This window comes from Salvia hispanica, chromosome 1 (genome assembly GCF_023119035.1).
Source record: "Salvia hispanica cultivar TCC Black 2014 chromosome 1, UniMelb_Shisp_WGS_1.0, whole genome shotgun sequence".
NCBI lineage: Eukaryota > Viridiplantae > Streptophyta > Magnoliopsida > Lamiales > Lamiaceae > Salvia > Salvia hispanica.
In genome coordinates, this window is record NC_062965.1 from 13578767 (window position 1) to 13604579 (window position 25813).

The 25813-nt window shown below is 40.3% G+C and overlaps 3 protein-coding genes across 5 annotated transcripts; 1 reads left to right on the forward strand and 2 right to left on the reverse strand.

Moving 5' to 3' along the window:
• Nucleotides 1–8952: 8952 nt before the first annotated feature.
• Nucleotides 8953–13779, forward strand: LOC125202498 (telomere repeat-binding factor 2-like). 3 transcript variants are annotated; one of them, XM_048100899.1, is made up of 8 exons: nucleotides 8953–9118; nucleotides 9186–9234; nucleotides 10138–10323; nucleotides 10401–10612; nucleotides 11433–11517; nucleotides 11864–11947; nucleotides 13114–13464; nucleotides 13561–13779. In XM_048100899.1, the coding sequence occupies exons 3-8, from the start codon at nucleotides 10174–10176 to the stop codon at nucleotides 13567–13569; spliced, it is 891 nt and encodes a 296-aa protein (XP_047956856.1). In that variant the 5' UTR covers nucleotides 8953–9118; nucleotides 9186–9234; nucleotides 10138–10173; the 3' UTR covers nucleotides 13570–13779. The 3 variants fall into 3 exon arrangements, with proteins under 3 accessions (XP_047956856.1, XP_047956855.1, XP_047956857.1); XM_048100898.1 differs by having other exon boundaries at nucleotides 9209–9234; XM_048100900.1 differs by lacking the exon at nucleotides 9186–9234.
• A 1712-nt stretch (nucleotides 13780–15491) lies between these two features.
• Nucleotides 15492–16333, reverse strand: LOC125216570 (50S ribosomal protein L7/L12-like). The gene has a single exon (XM_048118324.1). It carries the CDS (start codon nucleotides 16266–16268, stop codon nucleotides 15798–15800), a length of 471 nt encoding a protein of 156 aa, XP_047974281.1. The 5' UTR covers nucleotides 16269–16333; the 3' UTR covers nucleotides 15492–15797.
• Nucleotides 16334–18449: 2116 nt separating this feature from the next.
• Nucleotides 18450–19373, reverse strand: LOC125187576. Its single transcript, XM_048084198.1, has 2 exons — nucleotides 19231–19373; nucleotides 18450–19074 (listed from the first exon to the last, which is right to left on the reverse strand). Exons 1-2 carry the CDS (start codon nucleotides 19371–19373, stop codon nucleotides 18450–18452), a joined length of 768 nt encoding a protein of 255 aa, XP_047940155.1.
• Nucleotides 19374–25813: the final 6440 nt, after the last annotated feature.

Sequence of the window (25813 nt, forward strand, 5' to 3'; positions counted from 1 at the left end):
GGCCGAGTCGAATGCCTCCAGTCTTAGCTCCTCCAATTCTTGTAGCTGCAGCTTCCGTTCTTCTTCACAGGCCGGCGCCTTCATATTTATCTCTTTAATGGCCCAGTGAGATTTATGTTCCACCTCCACGGGTAAATGGCACATTTTCCCGAACACCAATCTATAAGGTGACATCCCGATCGGTGTTTTGTAAGCAGTCCTGTATGCCCAGAGAGCATCGTCGAGGCGCTTACTCCAATCTTTCCTTGTGGTGTTCACCGTCTTTTCCAAGATGCTTTTGATTTCCCTGTTCGAGACTTCAGCTTGACCATTCGACTGGGGGTGATATGGTGTAGACAACCGATGATGTACACCATATTTTCTCATCAAAGCCTCTATTGTGCGGTTACAGAAATGTGTTCCCTGGTCTGAGATGATGGCTCTGGGTACCCCATACCTGTTGAAAATATTGGTCTTCAGACATTTAGCTACCTCCTTTGACTCACAGGTGGGTGTAGCCTTTCCTTCTATCCATTTGGATACATAATCCACTGCAACCAAGATGTACGTGTTCCCATAAGAAGATGGGAAGGGGCCCATAAAGTCCATGCCCCAAACATCGAAAATCTCACAAACTATTATCGGGTTCTGCGGCATCTCATCTCTTCTAGAAATTCCCCCGGTCAGTTGGCATCTTTCACAGACTTGACAAAATTCAAAAGAATCCTTGTTCAGAGTCGGCCAATAAAATCCACTATCCAAAACTTCCTGCCCACGGTTCATTCCGGCGGTTTCCGGTTCGGAACCGCCGATTCCGATTTTGGGAAATATGGAACCGGAACCGAACCGTGAGGCTGTTTCACGGTTTCGGTTTCGGTTCGAAAACCGGCGGTTTCGGTTTCGGTTCGGAACCGCCGGTTTTTGGACGGTTCGTAGCGGTTTAGGTTCGGTTTCGCGGTTTCACGGTTTTTTCCGTTAATTTTTTTTTGCCATATAGTTTGAAATTATAAAATAAATTGGAACAAGGAAATGGATAGTTTAAATTGAGTTGTTAACACTAAAATGAGGTGAGTGTAAGTAAGGATAGAGAGGAGTATTTAATATAGATAAAAATAGAGAGAAATGAGATCCAATTTGAATTTAAAATCAACATTTAAGAATAAATAAATAAAAATAAAAGAAATGGTGTTTTATGCAATCAATTTTGAATAGTGCAGCCATCGCCCACCGTCAACCAATCAATTTTGAAGACTCAACTAATCAATTTTGAAGACTACAACATTAACCAATGTTAATTTATTATACTTTATTTAAAGTAATCAATTCTTCTAAGTTTATTTTAAAATGTTGGATAAATATTTATTAATAATTATCCATACTCCATAGATTCCATACGTAAAAAAATGTGTTAATTAATAAAATCGGAAATAGTATTATAAAGTTATTACCATAAACCATACAACATAGACTCCATCTTGTAATTTAGTTATTTTTATTTTATTATCTTTTATCTTATGTTTTTACCATCCAATTTTACCAAATAGTATTATAAAGTTATTTTTGCTACAAAATTTTGTCCCACATTATTGTTTCTACGGATATTACCAAATCTAAAAATGAAAGTTATTTATATAAGAGTATAAAACTCATAAACCGGATCATTCAGCAATGTTTTATTTAATGGAGTATAGTTTTAATATAAGGATTAACTATGTTTAAATTTATCATTGCGTTGGCGGTTCGGAACCGTGAAACCGCCGGTTCGGAACCGTCCGGAACCGGCGGTTTGGTCGCGGTTTCGGTTCGAAAAATTTGGAACCTGAACCGAACCACGGTTCTAAAATTCACGGTTTCGGTTTGGCATATTTTTCGGTTTCGGTTCGGAACCGTAACCGCCGGTTACGATTTCGGTTTTAACCGCCGGTTCGGTAAACCTTGGGCAGCTCTATCCAAAACCTTCCTCGCAGTTTTCCTAGGTCCAAAATGACCTCCACAGGCTAAGGCATGGCAGTGGTTTAGGATATCTTTCTGTTCCCATTCTGGAATGCATCGTCGGATTACCTGGTCTGAGCACATCTTCCAGAGGTAGGGATCATCCCAGAAGTAGTATTTGGCTTCACTCTTCAGCTTCATTCTCTGGGCCCGGGAAATTTCTTGGGAACCTGTCATTTCTCTTGTGACTAAGTAATTAGCCAGGTCAGCGAACCATGGCTCTGCATTTATCGGATGCTTCCCTTTGTCTGATGATCCTGGACCTGTTACTGTCAACATTGTTTCCCAGTTAATAGGTCTAGCAGACTTCCATATATAATAAAGATGTTCTTCGGGGAAGGCATCATGTATAGCTTCATCCGTATCCCCTTGGAATATTCGGCTTAAATGATATGCAACTTTGTTCTCCTTCCCTTTCTTATCTTTTACCTCCTAATCGAATTCTTGCAGCAACAACACCCATCTAATCAACCTTGGCTTAGACTCCCTCTTGGCCATGAGATACTTAATCGTCGCGTGATCAGTGTAGACTATTACTTTCGACCCTAATAGATACGGTCGAAATTTTTCGAATGAGTATACCCCTGCTAACATCTCTTTTTCTGTGGTATCATAGTTCTTCTGAGCCTGGTTGAGGGTCTTCGAGGCATAAAAGATGACATAGCTTTTCTCGTCAATCCTCTGACCTAGGACCGCTCCCACTGCAAAATCACTCGCATCGCACATTACTTCAAAGGGGTAATTCCAGTCTGGCGCGCGGATTATTGGGGCGGAGACAAGTCTATCCTTCAGCATTTGGAACGCCTTCTTGCACCCTTCATCAAAATCAAACTCCACATCATTGTGCAAGAGATGCATAAGCGGTTGGGCAATTTTTGCAAAATCCTTGATTAACCTCCTATAAAAGCATGCATGACCCAGGAACCCTCTAACCTCCTTCTGATTCGTGGGGTAGGGCAGCTTCGAGATTACATCCACCTTGGCTTTATCCACTTGAATCCCTCTCTCAGAGACTACATGACCGAGGACTATTCCCTCGGGCACCATGAAATGACATTTCTCAAAATTTAGCACAAGGTTCTTCTCCTGACATCTTTTTAGTACCAGATCTAGATTGGCCAAGCACGAATCAAAAGAATTTCCATACACCGTGAAATCATCCATAAAAATTTCAATACATACTTCCAACAGGTCCGAGAAGATGCTCATCGTGCAATGCTGGAAAGTGCCTGGTGCATTGCACAGTCCAAGCGGCATTCTACGATATGCATACGTGCCAAATGGGCAAGTAAAAGTTGTCTTCTCCTGATCGTCGGGATTCACGTATATCTGGAAGTATCCACTGTATCTGCCTAGGAAGCAAAAGTATTGCTTCCCCGCCAATCTTTCCAACATCTGGTCAATGAAAGGTAAAGGAAAATGGTCCTTCCTGGTGGCTTCATTAAACTTTCGGTAATCAATGCACATCCTCCATCCAGTCACCAATCGAGTAAGTACCAGCTCATTCTTCTCGTTTTCTACCACTTGTATCCCTGACTTCTTTGGCACCATGTGAACTGGGCTGACCCATTCACTGTCTGGAATGGAGTAAATGATACCCATAGATAACAACTTCAAGACTTCCTTTAGAACTTCCCCCCTCATATTCGGATTCAACTTACGCTGTGGGTCCCTGTGAGCCTTTTCCCCTTCTTCGAGTCTAATGTGGTGCATGCAAAGGTCATGACTGATTCCCACCAGGTCCGAGAGAGTCCATCCGATGACTTTTTTGTTTTTCTGGATCACTTCCAGTAGTTCATTCTCTTGTTCAGCCGTCAATCGGCTATTGATTATCACTGTGAATGTTTCATCTTCCCCAAGGTAGGCATACTTTAGGGTCTCGGGTAGTTTCTTCAACTCCTTCTTTGGTGTAATGGCTTCCTGGGGCAGGGGGTTTTTCTCCAGATCTCCTGCTGCCATTTTACCCAAGTCAGTTCTTTCGTCTGGGCTCCTTTCTTGAACAGACCCCGTAGACTCAAATGACAGTGGTTGGTGGCAAAATGCCATGATCGCTTCATTGATCTGTTCATCTATCGGGTCCCGAGCCAATAGGGTTTCACACCATCCTGCTACCTCCTTTTCAACCGACTGACTCAACTCCGAATTGTTGAACTGTTCCTGCATTAATTCAGTCTCAAGATATTCCTGGACCAGGGGGTTAATGATATCGACGGAATGCAAATTCTCAACATCCAGTGGCTTTTTCATAGCTTCATCGATGTTAAATGTGTATTTTTCCCCATGATAATCCAGGCATATTGTTCCATCAAACACATCAATTATGGTCTTAGCTGTGCGTAGAAATGGTCTACCTAATAACACTCCTCTAGACTCAGCAGATTCGTTATCACTCATTTTTATTACATGGAAATCAACTGGATACAGGAAATCATGCACTTTTACTATCACATTCTCCAGCACACCTTCGGGTGAAATGCATGTTCTATCGGCTAACTGAATTACTACTTTCGTATCAACCAGACTCACTCCTGTCAACTTCTTATATATCGAAAGCGGTAACACATTTATCGAGGCTCCTAGATCACACATCGCATGCTCAATTTTTATGTCACCCAGAGAAATGGGCAAAGTGAACATACCTGGGTCTGTGCATTTTGATGACATCCTCCTCTTCTGTATCACAACCGACACATTTTCTCCAATTACTATCTTCCCGTCGGGCTTGGTTTTTCCCGCTATGAACTCCTTAATGAATTTACTGAATGTAGGCAACTTCAAAGCTTGTAGGAAGGGCAGGTTGATCTCCAGTTTGCCGAAAATCTCCATGAAATCTTCGGTGTCGTCCTTCTTCTTTTTGGCTTCCCCCCGATGAGGGAATGGCTTCGTGTGTTTCAATGTCTCTGCTGGACCTGGGACGGACGATTCTCCGACTTCTTTCCTTCCTTCCTCAATCTCCACTCCAGGCTCTGGATCTAAGAAAAATGGATCAGCCATTCGAGGTAGTGGTTTCTCCAGGTCCCCTTTTTGAAGACCGTCTTCCACTCTGATATTCCTTATCTCAGTATCCTCTAGGTCAGGGGTCAGTTTCCTGCCTTCCTTGCTCGTCAAAAGAGGTGTACTCTCATCTTCTTTCATCACCGGACCTTCATAGCCCCGTCCTGACCTCAAAGTTATCTGACTAATATTTGCCCGGTCAGGTGGTTTTACTGAAGCTAGTATCCTTCCCTCGTGTCCCCTCATCTCATTCAATGACGTGGCCAATTGCGACATTTGCTTGGTCAACATATCCATGACAGACTTATGCTCCTGTTGTGCATCTTGAATTTTGTGTACCACATCATTGTTTGCCTGCATATTGTTCTGCATGTGTTGTTGAGAGCTGACTAGGTCGTGTACCATATTATCCAGATTCCTCGGAGGTTTATAGTTCGATTGATTTGAACTTGACCCCTGATTGTGGCTCGGTCCACTCCCTTGACTTGGGCGATAGTTCCCTTGACCTCCTTGATTGTTGTCGAACTGGTTCTCTGACTCTTGATTTCCCTGGTGTGTATGATGGAAATTCTGACTGTTTCCAGAAGCGTTCCTTTGGTGTGGTGGCACATAAGAGCTCCCTTGATTACCCTGGTTCCTATTGTTCCAATTGGTCTGATCCCCTTGATTGCGATAACTCCAATTGTTTGGCCCATCCTGATTTTTTCCTGACTAATTCGAATTATGTTGGGGTCCGTCCTGACTGCGGTTAGGCCAATTCTGCTGGATCTCTGCTGGACCTGGGTACTGTAGCTGGAGCTGTTGGTTTCCGTCTGCCCACCTGAAAAAGGGGTTGTCTCTCCATGGTGCCTCCTTAATCTTCCACTGATTCCAGCTTGTATTCTGATTGTTTTGATTCCAATTCCCCACTGCATTCACCTGGGCTTGGAATTCTCCATCGGGCGGTGGACCATAATAGAGTTGGAGTTGATTATCCTCTGGACCTGGCGGTTTCTCCTTCTCCTGCGAGGTCGGGGAATCCTTTTTCTCAATCGCACTCAGAAGTGCCTTCTCCAACCGATCTATCCTGTCTCCGACCCCTTCTCCTTCTTGCTCCTTTACTGCATTGGCGGAGCCTCTCCTCATAATACGTGGGTGGTCGTATGCCTTTTTTGCGTCTATCAGCCTTCCCAAAATCTCTCGCGCTTCACTTGCCTTGTTTTTAGTAAAATTCCCCCCGCTCGAGGAATTCATTAAGTCCTTAGACTCAAGATTAGCTCCTTCATAGAACAAGTAAAACGTTTCAGCCTCCATCATCCTATGATTTGGACAAGCATCGTGCAGCCCCTTGAACCGGGACCAATATTGACTAAGGGACTCATCATAGTCCTGCTTACACTCCTAAATCTCCTTCTTCAAGGAATTTGTTTTGTTGGATGGAAAGAAATAGTCCAAGAATTCCAGCTTGAAATCCTTCCACGTATGAATTGAGTCGGGTGGTAGCCTCAGCAGCCATGTGTTGGCCTCCCCTTTTAGAGCAAATGGGACTGCTCGCAGGCGGTAGTCCTCCTCAGTGGCATCATTGGGGCGCTTTTGAATGCTGCACAACTTACTAAACTCATTTAGGAATTCGTAAGGACACTCGTTCCTCCGTCCAGAGAATGTAGGTAAAACACCCAGCACATTCGTCTTTATGCCCATAGACCTCTGGCGCTGATTCGACACTATGGCATGCGCAGGCTCGCCATCCAAATGTGTGGTGAGTGAACCGATCTCGGGATCTGGATCCACCAGGTTTGTCATGTCTACACTTGCTTCTTCCTCTTTTTCTGACTGTCCTGTTTCCGATGACGACTCTGGATCTTCTTTCCCTGACGAGTTCCACTCTTCCTCACTTTATGATTCGAACGGAAATGAATCTACTGTCGTAAACCCCGATCTGGTGGTGATTGTGGATGTTGATTCCTTGACCTGCCACCTAACTTGAATGTTCCTTGATCCAGATGAGTTACTTCAGTTCCCAAACAGTGAGTCTCTGCTCATAAACTGCAAGAAAAACAAATGAACGAAATTTAAACTATATACACCAAATCCTTAAACACGTAAACAAACTACGTCATCCATCCCTGACAACGGCGCCATTTGAAGAGCTGTGAGTTTAATGGTCAGCGAAAGAGTGTTAAAAATTAATATCCCTCGATCTAGAAAATCCTCTAGACGTTAGGTCTAGGAACTCAGAGAATCTTGAGCTACTTGTCGTTGGGCACACAATCACTACCTTAACCCCCCCTTCAAAACCCTCAACCCGCTTTAGGTAAAAGATTAGTACAGGGAAGCAGGGATCGAATCCACAAAGATGGATGCGTAAGTAAACATGTTCAAAGACCTGGAAACTATTTTTGGCTGCTGCCACGCAATTTTTGGGGTTGACACTTACTTCCTAGACTTAGGAATTTAAAGAACTTATCCTAACAGCTAGATCTAGACGGGATCTTTAAAGCATGCATAAACCAGAAGAAAGCAAGACAATTACTGGACCGAGCGAACAGCTTCCTAAACTAACCTAGACTTGGGAAGAATTAGACGTGGGGACCATCCCCGAAATGACATAGTACGACTGAAAAGCTGCAAAATAACTAACCTAAGGACTAACTAACAGCGACATCATCTTCTCCAACTTTTATCATGAAACAACCAGTGAAAAACAGAGCAAAACGAAGATCGAAACAAGGTGAACAAAATTAAACGATAGAAACGAAGAACAGGTAAAACTAATGTGGATCTACGAATACTAGACGAGGCAAACTAGAATGTAGAATTTAAACATCAAAATCAAGCGAAAATAAGTAGATCCATCCACGAGACGCTTAATCCACTCAAGATCCAAGCCATCCATAACAATCAAACATCATTTCCATCTCCGGTCCTCACAAGTTTACGTAGATTCAACCAATCAACAACAAATTTCTCACAATCCAACTCCAAACTCAAATCAACCAACAATAATCAGCAAATCAAACCAACAACACAACAATAAGGTAAACGAAACAAAAGTAGCGACATCCATTGCAAAATACGAAGTATTCAACGACAATAACGAAACAGAGCCGAGCCTCGAACAGCGAGGACTCGGAAAGTACGAAAAGTAAACTGGAAAGCAAATGATAATTGTTTCTTCGCCTCCGTAGAGACGGTGTTACTCCACAATCAAGCTAGAACGTGAACCTCCCGTGATAATTCCCCGTGAAAGTGTGTGTAGAGAAGTGGAAAACTAAGCTAAGAGCCGAAAAAGTGATGGAACGTGTTCTCTTCATGTTGAGCGCATGCTCTTATTTATAGTGGATAGAGCTTCTAGACTGTTCATGTGATCCCTATTTTGCCCTCCAATTTGATGCTCCTCAGTCTAGTAGCTCTTCCTTCTTCCGCTTATTTTCCCCGCTAGCTTCTTCTCCCAGGCAATCTTTGTCTTATTCCTGGAGCTAGCGATTTCTCTACACACCGCTCAAAGAAGTCATCATGGTGTGGTTGGGTCATTCTTCCTCAAAGCACTTGAAACGCCTTGCTCAATAATCGAGGTGGTTGCGATGGATGTGTGTCCCAAACTTCAAAGCGCTGCGACAAATCCTGACCGCCACCGCTCTAAAACGTCATCGCGGTGGGGTTGCATTGCCGGATACGCCTCTTGCTGGGAAATATCAAAGATCTCATTGGATAATTTCCAAAAATGGTCCAATTAAATTCACAAAATTAATATCAAAACTAGAATACAAGTTGATGGACAACAAATTAAATAAAACGATCCAATTATACCCTTATGCAATATTGGAATACCTTATTGATAGTCGATAATCTTTTTGTAAAAGAGGGTTTGCTATTCCGGTTGGATTTAATGTAGATAATAACCAAATCTACTATAGAAAAAGAAAAATTATTATCACAAATCTGTTAAAAAAGTTTGGGTCAGCGTAAATAAAAATTGTGAGTGGAGTCATGGTATCAGAGTCTAATGGACATGCTTGGGAAATAATTTGGTCCCATACAAGGTTAAGCTTCCAAATGAAATTATTACTACAAAATTGAGTGTAGTTTATTGCTCACACCAACAGTAGAGTGTATTCATAGCTGGATGATTCTTCCAGAATCAGAAACTATGCATCGGATAATCACAAACCAGGTAGGAACTCATTAATTCTTCCTCTTTCCGACTTTATATTAATTAGGGTTTCAATTGTATAAATCAGACTTCTCCTTCAACATTTTTTAGGAATCACTCGCCTGCCTCTACTCCGGGTATGGCTACTCTATTCAGAGCTCTCAGCTTTACCTTTGAAAGAATGGTCTTTGCTTTCCTGTTTTTTATTTTCAATTTTGAAACACGAAATTGCGTCTGCCCTTTTCATGTGATGGAATGATGTAGCTTGAATAAGATGGTAGTGGGCAGAATCATCTCGATTTAATGCGTGATTCACCTCAAAAGGATTTCTTTTCATGAAAAAGAGCTGGTCTCTTCACTTTATTGGACAGCTCTGTGTTTTAGTTTGGAATTTTGACTTTCATATCGGTTTTGTTATAACTTAGAAAATTAAGGTTCTGTGTTTTTTGGTAAAGGTTAATGTTCACATGAATTTAAGTATATCGGTTGGTAGGGATAACTGGTGTGCTGCATTTCTCTGCATCACTGTTTTCCAGATCATTGTTGGAGTTTGTTTATGAGTTCTTGAAACTTGTTTCTATATACTTCTTGTGGCTTGTGATTAGTTGCAAATGCTGCATTCTCTATTATTGATCAGTTTATCTAAAGCACGTGTCGTATCCAATTTATTATAGCCTCAGACTGGAATTTTGATTGCAGTGTTTTGATTATAGTATGTTTCTTGCATGTCTAAATTTGATATGCAAAGTATAGCTGGTGATAGGGTGTTGCTTTAGGGTATTATCTACCTATTTAGGATGTGCCATAATCTTTTGGTTGATTATTGTATTCGTCGTATTCGGGATTTTGTTAGGAGTCATTAAATGCCGAGATACTCATCTTTTAAAAAAAATAAAGGAGTTTCTGTGCAAATTTGGTAACTGTATACGGAAAATACACCGTTTCGTTCCTTTCTTTTATTTGTTATTACTACATTCTTTTATTCTAGGTGTTAGTATTGTATCTATTCTCTAATTGTTCGATGTCTCTGCATTTGGCAGGTTTAACAAAAACTAGCATTACTCACTAGGTCTGCGATGGGTGCCCCTAAGCAGAAATGGACATCGGAAGAAGAAGCTGCTCTTAAAGCTGGCATTCAAAAATATGGAATGGGAAAATGGAGTACTATTCTTAAAGATCCACAGTTCACCACAGTCTTGCGGTCACGTTCTAATGTGGACCTTAAGGTACTGATTAGTAGATCTTTATTGTATCCTTTGCATTGCAGAAATTAATATATTTCAGAGGACTTCTTCTGGTATAGGATAAGTGGAGAAATTTGAATTGCATGGCAAATGGTCTTGGATCCCGCCATAGGGCTAGGGTTTCAATTAAAAGCAGCCAGCTTACCCCCAAGCAAGAGGACACTACGGCTAGTAGCATGGTGGTGGATAAGGATGAAGTTCTTGGTGTAACTTCTATTGCAGTATCCGATGAAATATCCCAGGACGTAAAATTCAAGAAAATCATATCAAGGTTGGAATACATAACCTCGTGAAGTGCCAATTTTAAATATGTATATTACTGACCAGCTTCTTCATAACCCACTTTCCTCCTTATTTTTTCTCCTTTTATCTTTTTAGAACTCGTCCGATCATTTAATGGATGTAGTAAAATTAATTTATTTAATAATATTTTAAGGCTATGTTGATTTTTCCTTGCCATAATTCTTGTGGGTGCTCAGTTCTCTCGTGTTGCAACTGCTGTAATCGTGTAGAAAAACACCTTTCTTTAGATAATTTATTTTCAGAGGTGCGGCTTAGGCGCTTCGGAAGGTTAATTTGGAATTTTCCATGGGTTGTTATATGTGTATGCATGTTTGGGAATCATAAGCACTGTTTTTAGAAGTCATATGATTCTGTTATAGATGCTTTTATTGAGTCATTACTCATTTGATGCCTTCCGACTGTAAAGATAGGTTGGCCTGTTTTAAGCATACAGGAAAATCACATCCCTTCAATAATTTATTTTCAAACATCTGTCCTAGTTGCTTCATAAGATGAACTTGCAACTTTGACAGTTTCTCTAGTGTGTGCATGTTCGCGGATAATCTTTCTACCTGGTAGGAGGAGGAAGGGACTTGTTATGTTGCTTCATGTGCTTGAACTATGGCTGCACACTGGTCCATTGCTTGATTTAGTATAAGAACAAGCTCCATAAGATGCGTTGCTCCTGTTCTAAATGCGTTAAACTCAAATTAGATCTGAAAATCATTATATTTCTATAATTCATACAGAATGAATTTGTTCTAGATGCTCTTAAATACATCATTTGAGGCTTTTGGCTGTGAATGCAGGATGGATGATGTTATTCTGGAGGCTATAACAAAGTTAAAGGAGCCTCGAGGATCCAGTCGGCCTGCTATTATGCAATATGTAGAGGTATTTCTTTTCTGTCTTTTGATGTACATGGTTTTTTAGACTTCTAAATAAAATTGACTGAAAAGTCAAATCTGCTGAAAACTGAGAAAATGCTGGTGTTCAATAATATTTTGTGATCGCTAGAGTTTTGAAGGTACATAATTTACTTTTTGATAAACTCATGTCCTGCAAAAAGAAACTTTTGCTTCACCACACATTTCTGCTATAATTTTCATATGAGAACAGCCACTGTACGATTTGGTTGAAGCATAGCTTCACGAATAGCAAGTCCTACCTTTAAGAGTTTTCTTATATCTTCTATGAGGATGAGTTTCTGAATCTGACATGATATATGATATATGTGTAGGAAAATTACTCAGCCCCTCCAGAACTTGAGAGGACTTTGGCTGCAAATTTGAAGATTTTAACAGAAAATGGACGATTAATTAAGGTATATATATCACTTCAGAAAATAGTTCCTGTTTCTTTCCGGGGGAATCTCAAATTTACATGTTTTAGTGCTGTAAGTTACTGATTATTAGATAGTAAGTACCTAGTGTCTACTAGCCTTGGTCAAATATATTCATTTTTCATGCATGCTACTTCATTCATGTCCTGGCAATGTAAACATGCCATCACTGGGGATCCAAATGATGCGATTCTTAAGACATAGTGATCTAATCATTTAATTAGTTTAGCAGAAAATTGGGAGGGTGGCATTTATTTCTGGGTATATATGTAGTGGGCGAGGGTGAACCAACAACCCTGGCTGAGATGTTTTGAATATACACTTATTTGGCATTGGCATGGGTTAGAGGAATCGGCTATGTTTCTTACTCCCTCCGTCCCCTAAAAATAGAAACTCTTTCCTTTTTGGTTTGTCCCCTAAATAGAAACTTTCAATTTTTTAGGAAATTTCTTTCTCTCTAATGAGGTGAGACCCATTTTCTACTAACACACTTTTCTTTCTACCTCTCTCTTACTTTACCAGTTTTGCATTAAAACCCGTGCCGTTACAAATGTTCCTAGTTTTAGGGAATGGAGGGAGTATATTTTATTGTACACCTAGGGGCTTAGAGTTAGGCCACAAGTTAGGATTGCTTGAAGACTAGTGCTTTTGGCAGCAGTAGTTTGCTTGGCAGCTTCATTTTCAATAGGGGCCATTCCCTGTTGCTCTTTTATTTGCATCTTTCTTGAATATGAGTTCTTCTATCCTTCGCCATTTTGTTTGAAAATTTGTTAAAATTTGGGTCTTATGACAGCGGTGATTCTTCAAAGAACCTCTACCAGAGATTTCTATGTGAGAGTATTAGATATTTGACTCCTTTCCAGTTGGGTGATTAATTGGACGTGTTTCATAAACTGTGTAGTTATTGTTATGCGATGAACAGGAGATATCTGAGAGGCCGGGGAAAAGAGGGTCCTTTTGGTGCTATAATTGTGTCAAGAGTGAAAAAGATTTCTGAGCTTTTGTTGTCGTATCTAACCTTTTGAGCTTCGTTTATGGAGTCATATATACAATAAGAAATCAAATTATCTACCTCCTCATAGGTAAAAAATTAAGAGGTCGAGTCGTTATGGTCTTCAACTTGATAATTTGTAGCGTCTGGTTAACAGGTGAAGAATCAATACAGAATTGCACCAAAGTTAATCTCTTTTAGTGCTGGGGAAGAACCAACGTTGTTGCTTGAATATGGAGCTAAGAAGAATCATTTTCAAGCGGAGGGAAGCAGCGTTGTGCTTCTTAGTAAAGCCGAGATTGATGCTGAGCTAGAGCAAATGAGGAGAATGAGCCCGGAGGAGGCTGCTGCAGCTGCTGCAATAGCAGTTGCGGAGGCTGAAGCTGCGATAGCAGAAGCTGAGGCAGCAGCAAGGGAAGCCGAGGAAGCTGAGGCTGAAGCAGAAGCTGCACAGTGTTTTGCTGATGCTGCCCAGAAGGCATTGAATTGTCAAACTATGCGGTGTCTGGTATAGTTGAAGCCTCTACGTATATTATATTTCTGCTTGCTTGAATGATTGTCCAAGATTTCGGCTTGATTGCCTCGTTCGGTTGTTTCTGTGCAGAATATTTGACAACATGGAAGGCCATCCTGTGGGGAGCTCATCTTTTGCAAGCCTGTGTCTATATATATTGTAGATAAGTTGCAGATTTGTGACTCTATGAATTTTGCCAGTTTCATCGGCTTGTTGTTTGTGTCCCAAACTCACCAATTTTCTTGCAAAACTCCTATGACAATTGAATTGCATTATGCAGTGGTTTATTGAATTTCATTTTAAAGTTAATGGAAAAAGAAAATCAAAACCTTAATGCATCGTTTAGCAATCTTCTGTAAGCCTGAGATTCTGGCTTTCTTGTTCGATTCAGTTATAACAGCAATCAAACTACAAAATCCTACTACATTTCTGTCTCACTACAACTAGGGGTGGCAAAATGGGTAGCGGATAATGGGTAATTTCCATCTCGACCCGCTACCTGCCGGGTATTGGGTACCCTCTACCCGACGATAACGGGAAACGGGGCGGGATCGGGTAGTGTGTTTTAGAATTTTGTGGGTAGCGGGTATATCCGCTACCCGCGTGGGTATACCGGTTAGTCCTGATAATACCCGTTATTATTAGTATTAGCCATATTCCAATTTTAATACTCCATCCTTTTCATATTAATAGAAGTGTTTCAAATAGTTAAAGTGGATGAAAAAAAGTAAATAGTTAAATAATAATAGTCATATACGCACTCATTTTGAAAAATTAAAAATAAATATTTAGAACGGAGAAAAAATAAAGTAAGAGAAATAATAATGTAGAGAGGAATATTTATATTATTATATTTTCAAAATGAGTGAAGAAAATGAAATATCTTTATTAAGGCGGAGTAGTGGAAGTACTTTATACTTTATAGTATAATCTAAGAGTTCTTTGAAAACTTTTTCATATTCCAACGAACATACAATTGAAAACTCACAGGAACTAGTTATAGAGTGTCCCTTCACTTTTATTCTCAATCTATTCAACGTTTACCATCGATATTAATAAAGTAAATTAGGGACCATTGACGTTTATTATGGTTTTCAAATTTTTTATTAGGATTTCGGGTCGGGTACGGGTACTCGCAATGTCGGGTACGGGATATCCGACACAGGTATCGGGTAATCCCGGTATGTCGCGGGGCGGGTATTGGGACAACAAATTTTGCTAAAATCGGGTACGGGTACCCGACTTGTCGGGTGCGGGTACCCACGAGTAACCCGTTTCGCCACCCCTAACTACAACGCTTATATACACCTAGGCTTGTTGCACAGTAAAATTGATGCAACGAAAACATAGACTAAGATGGAAAATCCACTGATTCATGAAGAAAATAACACCAAGTGAAACGAAATACAACTCAAATTTTGCAACACCCCAAATCAAATGTCAAACAAGCCATATATATAGGCTGCTAATGGAACTCAGGTTTAATCCTATTAGGAAAATTAACTCAAAGAACAACAACAAAAAGATCATAAATTAAATTAAATCAACTATTTAATCTCATCTCAAATAAAAAACTCTACCCTGTTGTTCAACATTATGCAAAGAGAACATACCAACTCACCCCTACTAGGAGGAAAACTGGCCATGACAAATGCAAACTCTTACACGTAAAATCGACTGCCCAGTCCTAATTCACCCGATTCTGGAAACATCATGGTTTTGAAGCAGAAAACAAGAAAAGCAGGATATGGAGAGTACCTGGCTTCAACAGCTAAGTAAGCATCAACAAGAAGAAATATGATCACGCAAAGCTTTTCAGAATTCAGATGTGGAAAATGTCCCTTTATTCTTCTGCATTAAGGCCACTCTGAACACAGAAACTTAGCAAAACCATACCTTTGAACATTCTTTGCAGGAGAAATAAACTATTTCAGGACAACACAGAGGCTCGAACGATAACCAGACCTAAATGCCTGAGCTAGATTTGTATGGTATTCATGTTCTCACCACAATAAGGAACATAGAAACAAGGCATTATCGAGAAAGCTCTGTTATGCAACACCAAAGCAATTGATAATGCATTTATTCATAGATAGTGAACAGTAATAGCAATGACATGATTTCTCAGTAATGCATTCATTCACACTGAAGATCTGATCTCGTCCAAAATTCCATCTTTTATAACTAAGATGAACTTGATCGAATTTATATGCTATTGCTTCGAATAACTGAGAAATCATTGAAGCAATGTTTCATTTCTATTCACGACAATCAAAATACCGAAAATTGCTGCCAAGGAAAACTACCGAACTAATTCAAATCTGGCCTCATTCCAAAACCACAGTGGCGCCAATTTCCTTGAGCTTCGCCACGATTTTCTCCGCCTCCTCCTTGGTAACCCCCTTCTTCACCACAGCCGGTGTTTTCTCCACCAAATCTTTCGCCTCCTTCAACCCCAAATCAGTGAAAGATCTGATCTCCTTAATCACCTTCAGCTTCGCCGAAGCGTCGAATTTCTCCAATTTCACATCGAACGCGGTCTTCTCTTTGGCGGCAGCAGCAGGGGCAGATGATCCGGGTGATGAAGGCGATTGCGCGGCGGGTGAGGCGGCGGCGCCGAACCGATTCAAGCCCATTTTGTGACGAAAGAGAATGACGTAATCATGGCGCTCGATCTTGTTGAGGCCAATCAGGTCCTCGGCAATTCGCTCGAGCTTTTGGGTTCGAGTCTCGACGACGGTGCAGAGAGACCTAGCGAGGGACATGGAGGGGATTTTTGAAATTATCGAGGACATCATGGGTAGGGTAGGACAAATTTGGGGGTTTCAGAGTTGCATTGACTCTCACAAGTATGGTGAGGAGTGAGCCACCGTTGGGTTTAGGGTTCTAAGCTGGAATTATTATTACTACTATTATTATATTGAGTGAACTATAAAAATAGTCTCCGTACTATGCATTTATCTCGCTAATGAACCATGCATTTTAAAAATATCTCCAGACAACCCTGGGATTAAGCGTTTATCTCAAAATTGGTCCTTTTACACTGTTTTCGTTCGAAAATACCCTTTGAGGGTTTGGGCAATTTGGTCATTACACAATTTAACTTTTTAAAGATGTCATCAGCATCATTAATGATTTCCAGGATGTCATTTGTTTGTCCCTTTTTCTCTCTCTTGTTTCATTTAAAATAGAGACATCAACACACACATCTTCTCTCTTCTCTTCTTCTTCTTCCTCACGCTGCCCTCTTCAAAGCTCCTATTTGTTGATTTTGTTCTTCGCGAACTATTCAGCGGAAGGAGGAGGGAATGGGTGTAAGTGGCTCCGATTTGAATACGAAAAGTATGTGTCGCAAATAGCTATTTTGTGCGAATTGGCACGGTGGAGGGGAATTTGGTGAGGAGAGGGATTTTGAGGATTACGTAGACCAAATGCTGCAGTTTTGCCTTTAATTGCCGCCCTTTCAAACACTTCACCGTCCACGCACACCTTTCTCTCTCTATATATCTGTCTCTATATCTACAAAACCACAACATTCTAATTTCTATCTATATCTCTCTCTTCTTGTTCTTCTCGAAAGAAAACCCCTTTTTGAGTGCTCCGACTTACCATCTCTCTCTCACTCTAGTTTCTCTCTCTGCATTGCTATTGCTACTTCTACTCAAAGTCCTCACCTTTTGTTATTTTATTCAGATAATGATGTCTAATGAAGATAGAGAGGTATGGTTGTGTGCATTGATTGTGCGTCTATCTCTGAAAAATGATCCAGATTTATTAAACGAAAAACTGAACAAAACGATTATATGAAAGGAAAAACAATATGCAAACCAAAAGGTATAGATTATATTTATTTTAATGGCTTAAATTCTCATTATGACAATCGAATTTATGGAAACCTTATAATTTGAGGGTTCTGATAAATGAAAATTAATTTTGCGATCCAAAGTGAGAGTGTCTCTCTGGTAGCATATATATACATTATATCTATACACCTCATTCACTCACTCTCTCTCTATGCAAAATCATTAATTAAATACATAACTGTACATGCAAATCATGGTGAATCATTAATGGTGATGTTGACAAAAAGTTAAAATTGTGTATGGACCAAATTGCCCAAATGGTCAAAAGGGCATTTTTGGTTCGAAAATGGGCAAAAGGACAAATTTTGATATAAACGCTTAGTCAAGGGTTGTTTGGGGATATTTTAAAGTACAGGGTTTACTGGCGCGATAAACGCATAGTCCAGGGACTATTTTTGTAGTTCACTCTATTATATTAGGGTGTCCACAATGGTGGCCCTAGTGGGCATGCCCAAGCCACCATTTCTTGGGCATGCCCAACAAACTTGGCCATGCCCATGAAAACTTGGCCACCACAATGGTGGCCCTCCGGGCCACCAATTATAATTATTTTTAACATTTTTTTGTTATATTTTAATTTTAGCTATCATAAATATTATTTGCATATAATAATTAAAATACATAGAAATAATTAAAATAAACAAAATTATAACAAAATTTTCGCTGTATTATTATAAAAGGGAAAATTATACAACGAAAATTTTCGATACAACGCGAACAACAAAGAGAACCCCTATCACGCTGCGCCCCCTCCTCTACGGTTCCAGACCTCTTCAACCAAATCAGCCTGCAGTGTTGAATGTGATATTTCACTCCGCATATTGGTGAAGCGCTGAATCAAGTATTCATTACTGCGTGGTACACCCATCTGTAGAGTAGGGGTTGCAATACCGTGACTTGTGCTAGCACCATCTTCTGGTGCCCAGCGCTCTGCGGTAAAGCCTTCATCCTCTATTATCATATTGTGCAATATGATACACGTAGTCATGATGTCTGCGACATCATTTTCGTGCCATTGTCGAATCGGACACCGTAAAATGGCCCATCGCGATTGGAGGACTCCAAAAGCCCGCTCAACATCCTTTCTAGCACCCACTTGTTTTTTGCAAAATAGGTCTACTTCAGCCCAACTGGTTGTCGGATCGTCTTGACAAACACGGGCCAACGAGGGTATATTCCATCGGCCAAATAGTATTCCTTGTTGTACTGCGTGCCATTGGCCACGAAGCTGATTTGCGGACCCTCACCCCGGGACTCATCATTGAAGAGATGCGATGATTGTAGAACGTTGATGTCATTGTTTGACCCAACGACACCAAAATACGCATGCCAGATTCGCAAGCGGTAGTCAGCAACGGCTTTAAGGATCATCGTGGGATGTCGCCCTTTGAAACCAGAAGTGAATTGCCCCTTCCAAGCCACCGGGCAGTTCCTCCACTCCCAGTGCATGCAATCGATGCTGCCCATCATGCCCGGAAAATGATGCACAGTCCCGTGCATATTTATCAGTCTCTGGCATTCCTCGGCCGTTGGTTTCCGTAGGTACTCCCCTTTGAAGATTTCTTTGATACCCTTGCAAAACTGTCTCAGCATCTTAAGGGCAGTCGTTTCGCCCATCTGTAGATATTCGTCGAACATGTCAGTAGGCCCGGCATAGGAAAGTTGCCTAATTGTGGTCGTGCACTTCTGATATGTCGACAATCCGGGTCGACCGGTGGCATCACTCCGCAAGGTGAAGCACCTGTATCGCTGAGACAAACAATCCACAATGTGGATGAAGAGTCGTTATGATATTCTGAATCGCCGACGAAAAATCTCCGGCGTATAACGGGGGTTATCGCCGAAGTAGTCTTCCATCAACCGCTGGTCGGCTCTGACATGGTCACGGTTGATATACCGGCGACGGTATCTCGGCCGAGGGATGGCCGCCGTCGCCGCCAAAGCCGCCTCCTCCTCATCGGCTTCAGCTTGCACCGCTGCAACGAGTTCTTCGAACTCCTCATCGATCGCTCGTTGAAAATTTTCAACGTCGGAATTCATGTTTTGAAACTAAATTGAAATCAATTGGAAAGAGTAGAGTTTGGTTTGGGGTAAAAAACTGGAGGAGAAAAGGATGAATATATAAAAAATTTTGAAAAAAAAAATAAATAAATAAAATAAAATCGGTGGCCAAGGGCCGCGGCTCTCGGCCCTTGCAGTGGTGGGCCGAGCCGCGTGCCCAAGAGCCTCGGCCTGGCCGTGAGCTCGGCTCTCTCTCGTCCACCACCCATGGCCGCGTCCACCCGCGGCTCAGTAGTGGGGGACCGCGCCCTGCCCAAGCCCGGGCCAAGGGCCGCAGCCCTCCCACTGTGGACACTCTTAGTATTATTATTAGTATTTCCGATATTTTCTAGTGCTTCATTTTAAACAAAAACATTACTCCACTTTACAGTATTATTTCGTGCTCATAATACATCAAATATGCATTAAATAGGTTATCTTGTTCGTTAATTTTATTAATCAAACCAAATTGCTGATACTCCTACAATTTAAACTATAGTATTACTCTAATTCTAATCTTTAATTAAATGGTAAATTTTATTTATACTTTTATAGTGATCACCGGTTTTGTAAAAATCGACGTGTATTTGGAGATTGAAAATAAATTTTTGAATAGTTTTAATCAAATACTATTCCATAAAAGAAATAGACAAAATTAATTTAGTATTTTTAGTAAAAAATGTGACTCAAATAATTAAACAATATCGGTTTATATAAATGATCATTCGTTTATACTTTTAGCAGGATTGGAAATTTGTAACATCCTTTTATATAAATGATCAGGGTAGTAATATAATGCAAACTTATATATTGTATAAACTCAAAACTCCTCAACACAACTTCAATACTGTTTCAATACAATATCAACATAGTGTAAAATTTCAAGATTTTACTATCAACGCAGTATCAACACAATATCAACACAGCATCAATCATTGACTACCGTTGAAATTCTGTTGAAATTTTCTTGTTGATGCTTTTTTGTGATCTGTTGACATTTTTCAATGGTCCAGATCATAGTTTTGAGTTTGTACAATATTTAGAGTTTTCATTTGATCACATTCCTAAATGATCATTCGTTTATAGTTGATGTGAGTTCGAAGACTGGAAATGAATTCTTGAACAAAACAAGTTTTAATAATTATAAATTATAAAAGAATATGAATAATGAAACGAAAATTCCCCTCAAGTGAATGACACCAGTCAATACAAATGTGACTCGCTCCGAGTTGTGGCGATTAGCGGTTCATCGTAATGATCTCCCAGTTCTTCGTTCTTTCGCAGAGAGGCGATAACATCGTCTTCCGAGACTGTATACTCTTCCCTTTCTATTCGAAAATCGCACAGATTGCCTTGTTTCCATTTTGTTTAATTATACACTTCAGCTCTCCGATTATTATTATAATTATGATCAATATTCTCATCTGGCAATTACTTTGAACTTTTTGCATTACATTCTTACTGATGTTCGTTTGATTTTTGAATTCAATTATATTCTAAAATTTTATGACATGTTACTTGGACTGGAATCCGGATGGTATCCTAGTTAATAGATATAGGTAAGGGGGATTTTTATTTGTATGATTTTGAAAATGTGAAGGCGAAGTATGACGCGTGTGTAGTTGCAGTTATGTGATTGTGAAATAGATGGACATGAACTCCATGAAGTTGGAAATTCGATTTTGTGGATGATGCATTGACTAAGTGTTAATCTTTACATATATTAATATACGATGGGTGTTATATGCTATGGAACGTCATATGACTTATGGGGATAAACATGTTTGATTGTGCTATGTATGAAAGAAGTTTTATGTGGTGATAATCTATGACCGATGAAGTACAAGGTATCATATAGAATCACTATGAGAGTGAAATGTGAAATTTTTGAACTTTGTTGCGAACGTAGAAGCCCTGTGAAGCTTTAATAGCATTTAAGTAATGATCGAATATATGTTGAAGTATGAGACTTCAAGCTATGCTTGAAATTATCAAGTGCCTAAGAAGTAGGCTAGAACTTAGTTGTAAGAGGACAACCGCAATATCACTTTCCTAAGTGATAGAACCAATGAAAAAATATACAGTATATTAACAACTTTGGTGTATCCTTACAATGATGAGATCATACCTAAGATCTAATAAAACTATGCAGTCTTGCATACCATGCCAAAGTGGCGACGCGACACAAATACGATGACGTTTATGACACATTAAGACCACGTCTATAATGGCAATCGAAAATGACTATGTGACATGGCAAGAAGAAGTCTTTGAAGATGCGACCATCAAAAATAGTTATTAATTTTGACGATACGATGAATCTCAACTTGGAATCCACGGTTTCATAGAACGACGTTGCCATGTTCAGGCTCGGGAAAAATGTGCGAGGGAGTGCGACCTTCGTAGGTAGAATGAACGATTCTTTTTAGTCAACAGTACTTACTTGGATCCTAAGAAATTTTTTCGGAACCTATCGATTAAAAGTGAGCCCTTGTTTATCTAAGACCTTGTTGGACTCACAATTTGCATGTAATACCCATTATCTTTTCCTATATCGAGTCATGAGTCACTTGTCTCGAAAGTTGGTGTTTGCCTTTGTAACTTTGGATATCTTGATTCAGTAGTCTCCTTTGATTCATCATAAGGACGATATTTTGATTTTATGAGCTTCCGTCATTGAACTTTAATCCTAAAGTTGTTTGCAGTTATGACCTTCAGTATGATTACATCTCCAGACATATTTTCTTCAAAGGATGGAATATTCTTCTTGGAACTTTGGTTCACCCCTTTATTTTGTAACCATGTTTGTGGCAAGCTCTTTCTGGCAGAAGTGAAATTCTTTTTACCTCGGTTTCACTACATATATTATTTCATACTCAATGATATTTCTTTATTCAACACCAAGTTAAGGCTATCATGTTCTCTTCTTCCTTAACGGGTCGATCGTATTAAATTTCTAAAAAGTTCCATTCACTTTAAGTTGCCTTTAACAAACCGCGAATTCATTGATGTGATTCCATTTTTCAATAACATGATGTCGCTGAACCATTTTAGTGCTACTTCATGACATAATTTCTATTTTTCTAAATCCTGCCACGACTGATTATTTTAGGCCTCGACATGTTCGAACGATATCATTCATTGTTGTTCGGAATTTTTTTCAAATTTTGATCGGGCAGTCTGCTATGGAATTTGAGATTTATTGCAGTTTCATCCTGTTTTCATGACCTATCTCGTGTTCTTCGAGCTCTCGTCAGAAGTAAATTCTCAAGCTCTATGGGTTTTATTTGTTTTATTTGATACATGTAAACCATTTAATCCTCAAAATGGACGGGTTAAGTTCAATGGAACTTAGTCCTTGCTTTATTTCGAACCAATTGTCAATGATGAGATTTGAGAGTGTCGAGCTAGAAATGTTGTTCTTGTTTCCTTGATTAAGTTTGGAGCCTTTCCGATTAAAGACATTCTTGGTTGTGCTTCTTCGAGTTGAAATCAGTTTCTATCCAAGTAAGGCTGTTTGATCAATTTTCGAATTATTGATACTAGACTCAAGGAAATGTTAGAGTTGTGCTTTTCGGATACACACGAAGAATAAGTTCACGCGTGGAATTTTATACACCAACTAAAAGCGTCGACATAACCAATAAACAAGACGTTAGATATTCTGCAACAACGAACTACCTGCCACAAGCTGCTAGATGATCGAACTTAAGCAATAAACTCTTGAGAAATGAAATATGCTTACGAGTAGCTGATGATCAATGCATGAATAACGAAGCGGAGAATTTAGATATTTGTTATAATCGGATGCTTGGAGAAAAGATGAAGGAATAGTTTCTTGTTAGCACCAGACTCGAGATCAAAATCGTTATACGAGGCGATATGGAAACTTTGAGGAAAAAGTGTGAGTTTGAAGAAAATGGTTGAAAGTAGATGCGAAATGTTATTTTGTTACTTGCTTATTCTGAAGTATGCATGACTTTTAATGTGATAATTGTTGATCGATAAGATGTTAGTGTCTTCACCAGTGGGTGGGACAATATAAATATCCTGAATATGCTCGAACGTAGAAATTTTATTAGGAGAGCTTAAGTTAGTCGCTCACGATCTGCAAGTTATGGCAATGGGAGATATCGACGTAATCCTAGGAATGGATTGGTTGACCGCGAATTTTGCAACAATTCGTTGTAGGGAGAGACAAATATCTCTACAAGCTCCGGGAAAGGAACCCATCGTGTACCATGGAATCTCGATGAACCGGCGAACCACTATAATCTCTGCGCTACAAACTACCGCAATGATACGAAAAGGGCGTCCTGCATATCTCGTCTATCTCCACGGAGAGGAGAAGGAGGAACGGAAAGTGGAAGACGTCGATGTCGTACGAGAATTTCCAGACGTTTTTCCCGAAGTGTTACCTGGACCGCCGCCAGATCGATAATAAGAGTTCACAATCGACCTCGAACTAGGAGCTGCACCTGTGTCAAAGGCACCGTATCAAATGACGCCTAAAGAGTTGGAAGAACTCAAGATACAACTTCAAGAGCTTATGGACCTAGGTTTCGTTAGGCCTAGTGTCTCACCGTGGGGCGCACCAGTGCTTTTCGTCAAGAAGAAGGATGGGTCGATGAGAATGTGTATCGACTGTAGAGAGTTGAACAAATTGACCCTCAAGAACAAGTATCCACTGCCGAGGATAGATGACATGTTTGATCAACTCTGAGGAGCCGGCGTATTTTCAAAGATGGACTTGAGGTCCGGATATCACCAACTAAGAGTTCGAAGGGAGGACATACCGAAGACTGCATTCCGTACAAGATATGGACACTACGAGTTCGTTGTGATGTCGTTCGGTCTAACGAATGCACCTTCGGTATTCATGGACTTGATGAATAGAGTATTCTACCCGTTCTTGGATAAATTCGGTTTAGTCTTCATAGAGGACGTTCTAATCTACTCGAAGAACGGGAAGGAGCACGAGGAGCATCTGCGAATCACTTTGGAGACGTTGAGGACCGAGAAACTATACGCCAAATTCAGCAAGTGTGAATTTTGGCTGAAAGAAGTAAACTTTCTTGGACACATTGTATCGGCAGAAGAAATCTGAGTGGATCCCACCAAAGTTGAGGCTGTACAACAATGGAAGTCGCCTTCCACACCGAACGAGATTCGGAGTTTCCTGAGTTTAGCAGGATACTACCGAAGGTTCATAGAAGGGTTCTCCAAGATAGTGAGACCAATGACCCAACAACTAAAGAAAGGAGTCAAAGTAAATTGGACCCCGAAGTGTGAAGGGAGCTTTCAACTCTTGAAGGAGATATTGACAACCGCACCAGTGTTAGCAGTGTCAGAGCCTGGAGCGAACTACGTAGTCTACACCGACGCTTTGAAGGTTAGACTAAGATGCGTGTTGATGCAAAACAACAAAGTGATCGCCTACGCGTTACGACAATTGAGACCACACGAGTTGAACTACCCAACCCATGATTTGGAGTTAGCAGCAGTAGTACATGCCCTAAAGATTTGGAGGCATCATCTCTACGGAGTTAAATGTGAAATCTTTACGGACCACAAGATCCTGAAATATTTCTTCGAGCAGAAGGATTTGAACATGCGACAACGAAGATGGCTCGAATTGGTAAAGGACTACGATTTTGGAATCAACTACTACCCTGGCAAAACTAATGAAGTAGCAGATGCTTTGAGCCGGAGGGACCATTCGCAACTAGCTACTTTTCTGACGGAAAAGGAAAGTCTGATACGAGAATTTAGTAAAATGCGATTGGAAGTGGTAAGGGCACCTGAAACAGTGGAAGGCCGAATCGCCACCTTAGTGGTAGAGCCTAATCTAAGAACAAGAATCGTTGCAGCACAACAGATGGATGCGAAACTTGAAGAAATTCAAATTCAACGACCGTACGGAAAGTTGCAACCACTAGAAACTCCTGAGTTGAAATGGGAACACATCGCCATGGATTTCGTGACGGCATTGCCAAAGACGCCAAAAGGGAATACTTGTTGGGACTACCGCAGCGGAAGACACGGAAACCAAACAGGTCCTAGAACGGATCTATTTAGGTGATTATGCATTCGACTCCAATTTCATGCAATTAACATAGATCTATAGATATAACATCAAATAAACACATAATCATGCAATTTGATGTAGATTCGATTGTTACCTCATTTTGATCCATCATAGGATCGAAGTTGCTAGCTGCACCACCCGGAGATCCTTGGTTTATCGACCGTGAATCTTCCAACCTATTCCATAGTCCTTGATTACTCATCCGTGTGGGCGGATCTCGAACAATCAAAATAGTCTTGATGAGATCTAGGAAGAACATTACACCAATCTATCTATCTCGATTCAATTCTATGGATTAGAATGAACAAGACTAGAACAAACCAAAACCCTAGATCTCCTTGTTCTATGGCTC

Excerpts from the sequence above, each read along its gene's own strand:
- LOC125202498 (XM_048100899.1), top strand. The coding sequence starts at position 10,174 with ATGGGTGCCCCTAAGCAGAAATGGACATCGGAAGAAGAAGCTGCTCTT. Across the intron at positions 11,518-11,863 it reads CTATTATGCAATATGTAGAG|GAAAATTACTCAGCCCCTCC; the intron begins GTATTTCTTTTC and ends ATATATGTGTAG. Across the intron at positions 11,948-13,113 it reads AAAATGGACGATTAATTAAG|GTGAAGAATCAATACAGAAT; the intron begins GTATATATATCA and ends TCTGGTTAACAG.
- LOC125216570 (XM_048118324.1), bottom strand. The coding sequence starts at position 16,268 with ATGATGTCCTCGATAATTTCAAAAATCCCCTCCATGTCCCTCGCTAGG.
- LOC125187576 (XM_048084198.1), bottom strand. The coding sequence starts at position 19,373 with ATGAATTCCGACGTTGAAAATTTTCAACGAGCGATCGATGAGGAGTTC. Across the intron at positions 19,075-19,230 it reads CGGCCGAGATACCGTCGCCG|GTGCTTCACCTTGCGGAGTG; the intron begins GTATATCAACCG and ends TCAGCGATACAG.